Source organism: Vombatus ursinus, unplaced genomic scaffold (genome assembly GCF_900497805.2).
Source record: "Vombatus ursinus unplaced genomic scaffold, bare-nosed wombat genome assembly UNPS02014852.1, whole genome shotgun sequence".
NCBI classification, from domain to species: Eukaryota; Metazoa; Chordata; class Mammalia; order Diprotodontia; family Vombatidae; genus Vombatus; species Vombatus ursinus.
The window spans coordinates 8,357,144-8,370,746 of NW_020954630.1; the positions used below are offsets into that span (position 1 = coordinate 8,357,144).

The 13,603-nt window shown below is 33.5% G+C and overlaps 1 protein-coding gene across 3 annotated transcripts in view; it reads right to left on the minus strand.

The window, feature by feature from the left end:
• LMBR1 (limb development membrane protein 1) overlaps positions 1-13,603 on the minus strand; it is a 180,539-nt gene that overhangs the window by 93,550 nt on the left and 73,386 nt on the right. For 2 of the 3 annotated variants that reach the window (XM_027841033.1, XM_027841032.1), the window contains exon 5: positions 5,968-6,071. The exons of the other annotated variant lie outside the window; for it this stretch is intronic. In XM_027841033.1, the coding sequence (XP_027696834.1) occupies positions 5,968-6,071 (104 nt within the window). The remainder of the gene's footprint in view (positions 1-5,967; positions 6,072-13,603) is intronic. 3 annotated transcript variants of the gene reach the window in all.

Consider the following 13,603-nt stretch of genomic DNA (forward strand, 5'->3'; position numbering starts at 1 on the left):
TAAGAAAATTGGGGGGAGGAGTTTCTGTTTGATATGCTAGCCACCTATACTAATACTTTTAAACAGTTAACATGTCTATAGCTAATCACAGCATTAAACTTAAAGAAGCAAGCAATGATAACCAAATGGGAATGAGATGTATTAGAAGCAATCATTCATCTACTGAATTCTGGTTTTAACTCAACCTATAAGCAAAAAAGAATAACATCTCCAGGTAAAGTACAATTTAGTACTCACATAAATTAACTTCTCATCTTGAAAGATGAATGCCTTGGAAGTAATGAAGTATGTTATGAGAAAGATTCAAGATATGGTACAGCTTTTGTCCATATGCTTCACCTATACAGGTTTAAATATAAAATGCGAGTGATTCTTTCGACTGTCATTGGGTCATTTTAAAACTGAGTAATGTGAATATTTTAAAATACACTATGCCTTTGGTTAAATACTTCCCAAGTCATAATTTATACTCATTCGAGAAACAAGATACCAAGCCAATTGAATTTTCTATGCTAAGATTATAATTCAACTATTCAACATTTATTTCACATAAATAATTTTATTATGGTCTGATGCTTCTCTTTCACTAAACAAACAAAATAATTTTGAAATAGCCATTTCAAGAAAAATAACTCAAGAACTCAATAAGCTTAAATAGCAGTCTATTTGTTCACGTTAAACTATGGGCAAGGTGTCAAAGGCATGCAGGTATTTTATTGTATTGCCCATATAATCTATTTTGTAGATACATATAGCATTTTGTGTATATGCCCATACAGGCCTGTGGCTGGTTCTTTTACTATATATACCAATCTGAAAATTAAAAATATATTATTTTCCAAATGCTTGGGTCTAAATTCACTATCATAAGCTTTCAAATATGGAGAAAACTAGTGCTAGAGAGTAAATTCATTAATTGCTCATGTTATATGAAACATAACAGAATTCAAGCTCAGTTCCTAACTTCACATGCCTAACTATTTGATGGGGTAACATACTAACATCATTTTTAATATTATTAGTAACTAATTATACTTCATTTATTTATGTTCTGGATATGTGTGTGTGGATGTATAGAAACTGATCGTAGGTTAAAATAGCACCGAAATAATTACATCAAAATTTTTTAAAGAAAGTTCCATTCACTCCTTCATACTTCTTCCATGCAATGACTTTTTCCCTTAAATTCATTTGTCACCCACCAAAATATTATGTAGCCCTGCAAATATCCAATCATAAAATGTAATGAAAACTAAAGACAGAACCATTGTAAAAATGATAAAAAGACAACTGATCTTTTATTAAATATGTCACTTAATTAAGATGATTATAATTCATGCAGTTGTTAATCCTTACAACAGTGGGGATATAATACAATAAAAAGAAACTTCCACTTTGCTATATACTTCCAACTAACCTATCTAGTCTTATAAAAATGAAAGAATACATACTTTTTAATCTACACATTCAATTCATATTTAACGTAATGAGAAAAGATACAAATACAAAACTTTTTGCAGAAGTAAATGTTAATCTTAAGTTTCTGTAGTACAGGGTTATGCTGTGATAAGCTATTTCATACTTCAAATTATTCAGCACAAAATTAAATTTATATAAAAACTAAATAACAATATATCAAACTTTGATATAAATATTGATATTAGCTCTCAGTATCTATCAGTACTACCAGTCTTAGAAATAGCTAATCACAGCATTAAACTCAATGAAGCAAAGATAACGAAATGGGAATAAAATGCATCAATAATAGTTATTCACCTCTTGGACTCTGGTTTTAATTCAATCTATAATAATAAGCACAAAGAATAATATCTCCAAGTGAAATGCAATTTGGAACTTAGAAAAGTGAAATCTCTATGATCTATCACCTAGAAAGAATAATCCCTTCAAAGTACTGAAATGGTATCAGAAAAATTCAAAATATAGCACCGCCTTTTCTTGAACTAAACTGCCAAGCATTCAAACTCTACTATAGAGAGTGCAACTCTGATGGGCTGGCCACATTGTTTGAATGCCAAACATATGCCTGCCAAAAAGACTATTTTACAGAGAACTTACATAGGTAAGTGCTCACACAGTGGTCAGAAGGAGGGATACAAGGACACTCTCAAGGTCTCTCAAGAACTTTGCAATCAATTATGTGACATGGGAGACACTGGCCTAGGATCACCCAGTATGGCATATCTACATCAAAGGGGGGCACTGTGCTCTATGAGGAAAGCAGAACTAAAGTAGCTCAAAAGAAACACAAAATGCACAAATTTAGAGAATCTACCCAAAATGTTCACATGGACTATTTGCACCCGACCTGCAGTAGAGGATTCTGAGCTTGTATCAGTCTGATCAGCCACAGTTGGACATCAAGTCATAACTTGACTCCAACATTGCAATGTCATTTTGGTCCTCTTCAAGAAAAAAGGACAACACCCAACCAATAGTTCACCTATACAGGTTAAGCATATGATGCTTATAATGAACTTATAATGTCTAGTAGGTACAAATAAATGGATGAATTTTATTAGGTAGTGCAAAATGCAAAAAAATGTACATGGCCTGGAAAATTTTCCCAACTACAAAGTTGCCTTATTTGGTGCGTCTATATCTTATTGCTAAAAACTGCAATATGTATACCTTCTATTAAGCCTTAAGTCAAAGACAGACTCTCTATGTCCTTTCTATGAGCCATGATGATGGCGGGCAAGTTCTCAAAAAATGTCAGTTCATTATAACAAGGAGGGACTTTGTGGTACAGTGGAAAGAGAAATAGAAAGCAGAAGGTACTGGCTACAACTGTGACTGTACTTCTTCTTTACTGTGCAACCATGACTGCTTATCTTCTCTTCGACTCAATAACCTCCATCAATCAACAAGAATTTATTTAAGCTCCTATACTATACTATACTATACTATACTATACTATACTATACTATACTATACTATACTATACTATAAATTCTGAAATCTCTACTTGTGAGAGGAACTTATATTCTAACAGGAAAGACAAAGATAAATATAAGACCAAATGTGATGATGGAAAAGCAAGTATCCTAAATATAAAGTGGTGGAATAACTATTTTAAGTACAGTAGAAAGCACACTGGACTTGAAGCTAGAAAACCTGCATCTGAATCTAGGCTCTGTTCCTTTATCTAATCTAAGTTTTACCATTCAGCCACTGGCAAATCCTTTACACTGAGCCCTAGCTTCCTGTTCTGTAAAAATGGAGATAAGACTTAAACTGTCTACCTCACGTTGTTCTTGCAAGAATCAAACACAACAGAATATGTGAAAACAATTTATAAACTTATTTACTACATAAATATGCTAGTATTATTATTAATATAATAACCACCAGCATTTACATAAGTGCTTTAAGGTTTAAAAAATTCTCTATGTGTTTTATCTCATCTGATCCTCACAACAACTCTGAGGTGGGTGCTATTATTATGCATATTTTGTAATTAATGAATTTAGTAACCACAAGTTATCAACAATAAGCTGTTGATCAAATTCTTGGAGTTTATATATATTACATGATTTCTATACATGTATCTTGAATGAATAATACTGAATTACATAAACTCAAACTTTACAGCCAACTTCTCATTACTTCTAATTCTAAAAGAAGTCATTCAAGCCTGTACCACTTTTAACCACTTCCAGGTTTTGAGGTTATTAAGGCATTATCAGAAGAGTTCAGAAAACTGGTAAAGCATCAGGTTGAGTACAAGAACAGAATCTGAATAATCAATAGTGATACCCTGGAAAGTTATAACTTAAGGACTTGAGAACTACACTGACCAATAATGATTCCAGAGAACTGAAGATAAAGCATGCTACCCATCTCCTGACAGAGAAGTGATGGATTCAAGATTCAGGATGAGACTTACATTTTTAGAAATGGAAAAGTTGGAATTTGTTTTGTTTAACTATGAGTATTCGTTATAAGGATTTGGGTTTTTTTTTTAATTGGGGTGGGAGAAGGGAAAAAATAAATGCTTGTCAGTTGAAAAATAAAATAAACTCAATCCACTAATGTTTAATGCTAGAGCTCCATATCAGTCCCAAAAATATCTTCATGACATACATACAAAACATGTATTAATCATCTCAGGTTAGTAATTTTCTAACACAGAAACACAAAATTTCTAATCACTTAACTGAAAACCACTGATTTCTTCTAGCTCTCATGAGAAGGTTCAGTTCTTTTTATTCATGTCATGTATGACCCATTTCCTTTCTATCTCAACCTAAAACTTAAGTACTTTCAGCTCCTTTGCTCCTATAGTAAAGCCCTCATCCCCATGCCACAGCATGCTGTGTACAGACAGTCTCAAGGTCTTGAAGAATCTGCCACTTCACTGCCAGCTTGACCAGAGCTTAAAAACCAGACAGGCTTCCAACCTAGACAAGGTGAGAGAGGTTCACAAGCAGGATAGCCACAAAGCATCATGAATTCTTCCGTGATATCAAGCCTCAAACGTCATCTACTCAATTCCTGAGGCCTTGCAAACTGGCCCAGTGGAGAAAAATACCCAAAACAAGGAAAGCACAAATCCTCAAAGTACTGAAGAGAAGTTAGGCTGTAGTAGCCACGAAAGGGTCATAAATAGGAAGGTCTATATCAAGAGATAACTTCACCCCCAAAAAAGTCATAATGTATTCTATATAAAAAGCAAAAAATTATTTTTCTCAATTTATTCCACCTCTCCATACAGTATCACAGAAGCAATTCCATATTTCAAATTCTATAGTGATTACAGTGATTGCCAAAGCAAGTTAACTAAAATAAATAACTCAAAAGGGAAATAGTTGTTAACTGAAAAAATGGTAACTCAACCTAGCTATATAACTAGGAATAATGATAGGAAAACTCCAAAATTACCTAAAGTAATTTATCATATAAACCAACCTTAAATTTTCAGTGAGAAAATAAAATAAAGTTAAAATTTGTAAACAGTGAACTAAATAAAACCACCACCACCACCACCAAAAAAAAAAAATCAAAACTGAAGACAGTAACCTAGGGTAACCATAAAGCCCACGACTATAGTATAGGGAGGAGTTGGCTAGATTCTCAAAGTACAGACAACAATGATATCTGTATCTCATTCAGTCATAGTATGTTAGAGCTCAGAGACAAATGAAGTGACTTGTTTAAGATCACAAAGATATCATTATGAGAGAAAGCTAGGATTTTAATCCAGGCCGTTTTTACCACTAAATATGACAGAAATCATTGTGCCAATTTACTTCTGTACTTGATCATTCATCTAAAGAATCACTGTGTCAATTTACTCCTATACTTATTAATTTAATGTAAAAGCACAAGCTCACAACTATCTACATCTTTGATATACTCAATAATATTAGATGATTTTATAGGTTATAAATATAAGCTATTTTCCTTGTAAGATTTGCCACAAAAAGAAAATTCAATTCCTGAATATTTGTGAATTCTTAATGGTAATTTTTAAAAGAGGATTTGGAGGAATCAGTTTTCCCATTCACTCACTTCTAATTCTCCCACTTTACCTCAAACATCAGTAAAAATCTCCAACTTAATAAGAATTATAGCACTTTATCACTCTTTATTTGATTTTACAGGCCAATTCTTAAAATACATTCCTTATGATGTATTAATGCATGTATTTTAACTTAATTTGGACAAATTTGTAATCTCAAAACAAAAATTTAATTTATAATAGACATTTTAAAATAATTATAAAAATACATAGCTGACAATAAAAAAACTAACAGATCTTTTTATTTCATATGAACAAAAGAAATGACAAATTTTCAGATACATTAAAACATTAATGACAGCAAATCCTAAAATTCATTTTCTGTATGAACATAAAACAAACTGAAGTTGTTAAAAACATTTTCCAATATAATTTGAGATTTGTTTTCTTAATTAATATATTCCAGAAACACAAGTAATATTTACCTTCTTCAGCCCAGCAAAACCCTCTGATTCCAGAAAGAAAAAGGCAAAAGGCATCAACACAAACAAACAAAGGTTGGAAAAGAGAGAAGCAAGATTCCACAAACCTAAAAAAGAATGGAGGGAAAAAAGAGGGAAAAAATTATTTTAAAGCTTTATTACAAAAATGTTAAGAGAATAAACAATTTAGCAACAATGTATCCTTGTAGTGACATAATTCCATAAATGTATTAACTCATTCTGTCCATTGGGGGGAGTGAGCACACAGATAATAATCATCCACCGTACCCTAAAGGTGAAAGGAGCTTCAACACACAACAAATGTAAGCAGACATACAAAGACACAAGCTATTGAAAACAAAACAATCAAAATAACAAACATCACAACTGCACATTTAAATTCTCTCAACAGTCAACCTCAAATGATAAAAGGAAAGGTATCCATTCAGAAAGATGCAATTCTGAGATAATTCATGTCCATATGACAGTGACATTGGCTAAAAATAATATTTGAAATACATTTACCAATGTTACCAACAAAATTGATTCAATTTTAAAGCACACAGTAGTTTTAGGTCATAAAAAGGTACTGCCTATAACAGAATGATGACAATAAACACCAAAATCAAGTATCATAAAAACATCACATTGCATACGAAGCATTTAAGAAATATCAAAACTGATTACATTAAAGGGATATCAATCTGGCTCAAAGAATTTATTCTTTAATATTACTGAAAACTAGGCCTAACAAATTTTCACTAAGCAAAAGAAATTTATGATAGCAAAAAAGAACATCTACAGTACACAACCTTGCTTTTAATAAAGAAATTTTAAAATGCATACTTGAGAAAGTAATAAATGACAAACCTGTTAATACTTCAGTGGCATGTGGATAGGCTACAATTTGAATCACTGGAAGAAATACTCATATCAACATACTTTTAGACCAAACCAAGTATCAAAGCACAGTTTTAATATTAAGTATATTTTACTATAGCATAATTCTTTAAAATTTGGTGACCCAAATATGCTATATGTAAAACCTTCAGTTAACCAAAATATTTGGCTTATTAGGGCAAATCATTTTGCAACAATTTTAAATAAATGCTATCCAAAATGTTTATTATATTATTGTATTTCTAGAAAAATCTAAATAGATTTCATCATCAGGTAAGCATAGATATCATTTATCCATTATCTTCAGAGAATAAACTATTTCACTTAAATTAAGTTTTTAGGTAATAATATTCACATTTTAATAGCACTCACAAACCTGTAAAATAGAGTAATGCAAGTATTATCTTCCTTGTTTTTACAGGTAAGAAAGCTAAAGCTGATAAAATTTAAGGACAAAAGCTGATAAAATTTAAGATCACACTGCAAGTAAATGGCAGAGATAATATTTGAATTCAGGTCTCAACTCCAAGTTCAATGCTCTTTCCACAACAATGCATAGCTGCACAGATCATTGATATATCCTTCAGAGAGCTAAACCTGCTGTTTTTACCATTTTTTGAACAAATTTTTCAAAAATGTGTATATATCCACCCAGGATAAGAAGGGAAGCAGTTAAATGTATCAAATTTCTTTGATAAGTTTTGATATCCAAAATATATAAGCAATTAACAAAAAAGACTAATAGCCATTACCCACTACCCAAGCCATTACCCAAGAGGCCAAAGGATATAAACAGTTCTCCGTGGAAAGTGCAAAGTGTTAACAATCATATGAAATAATGTCCCAAATCACTAATAAGAGAAATGCAAATCAAAATAACCCGTAGGTTTCCCCTTACATTTGCAAAATAGCAAAAATGACCAAAACAGGCAATAGTCAATGTCAGAGGGACAATAGGATGATAGAAACACATGCTTTTTGTTGGAGCTGTAAAAAAGGTACAACCGTTTTGTAAAGTAATTTGGGATTATGCAAATAAAATGACTAAACTGTCCATACATTTGGCCATTCCATTATTACACTTACGCCCTAAGGAGCCACTGATAAGAAGTTCTCATATGCACCAAAGTATAGAAAGCAGCACTTTTTGTGATAGCAAAAAATTAGAAACAAAGTAGAAGCTCCCTGATCGAAGCATGACTAAACAAATTGTGGCACATGAATGTGATGGAATATTAATGTGTTATAAGAAATAATTAATGCAATAAATAGAGAAACATGGAAAGATTTACATGAACAATGCAAAGTAAAGCAAGCAACGTCAAGAAAACAATATGCATCAATATAAACAGAAAGATCACAAAAAAAATCAAACGTATAGCAAAATTATAAAGATCACACACAAAATGAAAGAGATCTAAGAGGACACTCCTGACCCACTCTTTTGAGAGGCAGGAGGTGCACAGGTGTTGCACATTGCACATGTTTCCAGACTTTGTCAATGTATTGATCAGTGTTACTGAAGTTTTTCCTCTTTTTCTTTTTTAGTCTTTAAAAAATACTATTTGTTATATGGGATGGCTCTCTGGGAGAGGCAAGGAAGGGGTATTGAGGAAAACTATGAAAATGCTAAACAAAAGGCATCCCCAAAATTTACTTTTAAAAATGCATTATATCTTTGCCTTCTTAAATATACTGAATATAATTTAACCTTTTTATAAATAATAATAATACAGGTTTGGACACACAACCATTATTATTCTATGCTATCCTCAGGTCCAATTAAATTGCTTAGGACTGTTTGTCCCTATATTAAATTGAGTCTATTGTTCATTCTTCATTTCAAAAAGGACCAATAACATTACAGGTAATGTCTTCATTTATGCATGAATTGGATATAAGTGAGGCAGAGTTGCACAAAGTCATTAGCTTCACTCTCTCTTCAGTCATCAAAGTCCAGTGGCAAGACAAAAGTCAGGATGACTGATGATGGCCCCAGATACTGTGGATGACGTTAATGTCTTTGATGTCTATCTAACCAAGCCCTAAACACTCCACAATACCCGCTTCAACCTACACAGATATTGTTCTCATTCACCCATTCCTCTGGGAGGTCTTCACTTGCTTAGACACCCCCCCCCAATTCATCAACTGAGGCCTATCAGTTACCCTCAACCTGCTTTACACTGTCCGCCACAACAGTTTTTACCAGGATGTGGATGCTGCTCATGCTACAACTTCTTAGAGCCACAGGTGAGAGTTGAGTGGCAAGTGGACAACAAAAGTGGATTAGCAGCCCTGAAAATGATTCAACAGACCTCACGCCAGAGGTACTGGTTCTCCCTGAACACCCCATGCAGCCCTCCTATACTAAATAACTCTTACTAAATAACTTTTTTTGAGTTGCATCCACTTTTTTATGACTTCTGCGTCCCTTTCTTCACTATAAAGCTATTACTGTACCCATCTTTAGCAACACATTCCTTTTCCTCACAGAATTTCTGTGAGAATCAAATAAGATAATATTTGTAAAGTGCTTAGCTCATGTCTAAAACACAGTAAATGCTTGATAAATGGTTATTCCCCTCTCTACTTTCCAACTTAACACCTTGCTGCTTCCAACACACAATATGATCTAGACAACCTAATAATTAAGTTCATTCAAATTTTGTACAGTCAGAATTTTGTACAAAATTATTTCTAAGCAGGGGCCTCTCCTATGAGTAAAGTTCCTAAACTTTGGTTTACAGACTTTGGGTGACTTTTACTTTGACAACTCAGGGGACTTTTTTGGTTCTCAGCTCTGTTCAAGTTAGCTGAAGTTGGTGAAATATGTGAGGCAGATAAGTGATGTGTACATGGCAATAAACTATGAATTTTTGTTATGCCAGGAAATGGGTTTTTATACACTCCTTCAACTTGGTGGGAGGCAGATTATAGCTCTCTTTTTAACCCCATTCATTTATAGAAAACAGGATTTTGTACATTTGCAAACATAGCACACAGGATGAGCAGGTGTGAATAAGCTGCAATCTGCATCATTGAGTTCACATTTATGAGATATCTGAGTATGGGAGAAACCTTGTTGGAGGAGAATCATCAAGATAATGGCAAATTTAAAATGTCTTAAACTGAAATTATAAGATTAAATTGTCAGTATACTGAAACTATGGCCAGATTAGAAAAATCCATTTTAATTATAAAATATATTCTTAAATTGTGCAGAGGTGAGGAAGGAAAGTAAGCATACAGGAAAGTATAGGAAAGAGGTCCTTTTCTGGTAAAGAACTAGGTAAATGAAAAAGGACATTAGTTCTGCAGTCAAAGAATTGACTTTGGAGTCAAATCTCTCCTCTGACATTTACTACTGATATGACCTCCTCTGGTCTCAATTTCCTCATCTGTAAAATGAGGGAGCTGGTCTATATAGTCTAGCAAGGGTGAGGGGCCACACGTGACCCTCTAGGCCCTCAAATGCGGCCCTTTGACTTAATAAAAGGATTTGTTCTGTGAAGTGTGGATTTGGTCAAAGGGTCACATTTGAGGACCAAGAGGGCACAGGTTACCCAAGCCTGGCTACAGCCTACAACCATAAAGCTAAGAGTTGTTGTTGTTGTCCATCCTTCATTTTCTTTTTGTTTCCATCCTTCATTTTCAAAGAGGATCAATAACATCACAGGTAACATCTTGACTTGTGCATAAACTGGATTTATGTGAGGCAGAGTTGCACAAAGTCATCAGCTTCACTCTCTCTTCCAGTGTCATCAAAGTCCACTGGCAAGACAAAAGGCCCCGGATATAGTAGATGACCTCTGTGTCTTCAAGCTGCAAGTGCTCCACAGCACCTGCTTCAGCCACTTTCATGGCCATTGGAACAAATCGTTCTCATGCACTCATTTCACCAGGGGAAGTCTTCACATGTTTGGAGTAGACCTCCCTCTACCTCATCAAAGGGTTTGAGGTCTGTCAGTTATCCTCAACTTGGTTTAACCCATCTGCCAAGACGGTTTTACTGGGGTGTGACTGCTATGCATGCTACAACTTCTTGGGAGTCACCAAAAACAACAACAACAACAGGTATCAAATGATTTAAGTATATATAATGATTATAAGCCATCTACACAAGCTTAAAGGCCAGAAAATCACACTCTTCTCACAAATAAAAATAAAATGTATTACTTCTTGATTGCCAAATCTTTCACCATTCTATCTTTTACCATTTTTCCCATTACATAATGTTGCCTTTTGTAGTTGTCTATATCGTAGAAAAGTGGCATAAGTGATATCTTACTAGCTAGATTAGCCAATGATTAAATCTAAGCCAGAAAACTTAAAACAAAATCTGAATCATCTGTTCCAACAGAAGGCATTTATGACACAGGTAAACTAAAAATAATTTATATCTGGCTCTAGAAGGTACTGGTAATAACTAAATTTGAATGTTTATTTGCTTATCATTTTTCACTTCATATACCTTCGTTTAAACAAAGTTCAGTTCCAATAAGATATAATGGTGTCATATCTTATGCAGTGGCTAAGCTCTCAAGTCAGCAAATAAGGCAGAAACTGCACACAGCTGAAATTACCATTGAAAAATCTCTTAAACCACCTAATTGTCAGTAAAAAGAACTTAGGATCTCTTTAAAAGAGAGCAGTCTGAGTAAGAGCATAAAGATGAATCTGAGATGACTGGTGTGGAAACAAGTGCATCTATGTTATTTTTTTTATTCATAGCAGATCACAAAAAAGGACTATATATGAAACACTGAATCCTTTCATCTCACTTGTTTCTTAAAAATACATAATCAATTTCATACTTTTAAAACTGTCCTGTGTTTCCTTCTGAACTTTCTTTTATTCTCTTCTGTGCATTTTTAAAGATGTTTTGATAGCCTCCCTTTTTTTGCATCAATATTGATACCCCATTTAAAAAAAGAGAAAGGGGGGGAAAATCCCCATAACAAACAAGTATTTATTTATTTATACATTCATTCATTCATTTGTGGGCATGGTCACTGGGTAGATTAGGTTTGTTTGACCATCCCTGGGCTTTCTCTAGAAGCCTTCAGAACAGAGTCCTATAGACTACTCTTGTCTATAGCTCTTATCTGATCCCGTTGAGAGGCTTGTTTTGCCTACACTGGCACTAGCTTTTGACGGTGGCCCCTCTCCTATTGCCCAGATGCTGATGACTCACTTTTTGTGCAGTCCTGGGGTGGAAGAAGTCACTTACTATACTCCTTACTATATTACTGGAAAGAGGAGAGAAATGGGAATTTAAAAACTAGGAATCTCTTATAACTTTAAAACTGGCCTGCCCCTGTTATCTGTTTATATTCTTTCCATTTCACTTCCCAGCATAATTCCTGCTCATAACTGGGGATACAAATTCAAAAAAATCCTCCATGCAAGCTGCAAAAGTAATATTCCTAAGGCACAGTTCTATGTCACTCTACTAGTCAAAAAACTCCAATCATGTCCTATTACGTCTAAGGTCAAATATGAACTCTTTTCTTCAGCCTTCAAAACCTGACTCCAACTTTCTCTTCCAGTCTTATTACACATTATTGATTTCCCTGCACTTCATGGTCCAGCCAAACAGACCTTCTTGCTGATCCTCACACACAATGTTCTGTCTCCAGTTCTATGCCTTTACATTGGCTGCCTCCAGCGTCAAGAATACATCCTCTCCTTATCTCCGACTTTTAGAATTCCTACTTTCCTTCAAAGCTCAGCTCTAGCACCACCTTCTAAATGAGACCCTTCCTGATTCCTCCAGTTGCTAAGTGTTTTCCCTTCAGAAATAACCTTGTATTTTGTATATCTTTTTGAAAGCTATAAATGTAATTGTTGCCTTCCCCAATAGAACATGAGCTTCTTGAGGGCAAAGATCGCTTCATTTCTGTCTCTGTAACACCAGCACCTAGGTCAGTGCCTGAAACAATCTATGCATTTAATAAATGCTTGTTGATTAAGAAAGAAATTATATATTGGTTTAACAAACTATGCAACAGTACTAAACCACTTCAGAAATAAAAAGTAAAATATTTCATTCTTCAACTGATGTTTCTATATTTACTTTCTTAGTACACTCTTGTTAAATATTATTTTGTACCTTCAAGAATTTTTTTTTCTGGACAGGGGAGCATTCCTATAGCCATATTTGAATTATGAGAAAGTGAGGAACTAATTTCAATCTCAATTCTAAAATATCTTCCAATGTTCTATCTGTTTCTATTTTTTAAAATCACTAAATAGACTACATTACTATAGAAAGTATCTTTTCCCTCCATCTAATTGAAAAGTTGATCCAAAATTACAATGTAGAAAAAACTCATTATGCCAATAAAATAAAGATGTTCAAGAACACAAAAGTTTCCAAATAAACCCCCCCAAAAAAAGCTTTGGTTCATGGTTGAAATTTCCTTAAGTCTTTCCCCAAAGAGTTACTTGCTATAAAGAAAATAAATAAATAAATAAACAGACAAACAAACAAACAAATAAATAAATAAATAAATGAAAATGACCTGCCACTCACAACTACAAAGCAATGTCTTAATTCCCTAGGAATATATGCATTTATAAAACTGGGTATTCTTAAATATAAATTTTCTGATCATATTTTTGCCTTCAGGTACAGATATCAATGACATAAAAGCAAATTCTGTGTAAAGAAAACAAATATAAAAAAGGAGAAAATGGCTCTATATGGAAAGTTTTTAAGTGAGTCATTAAAAGT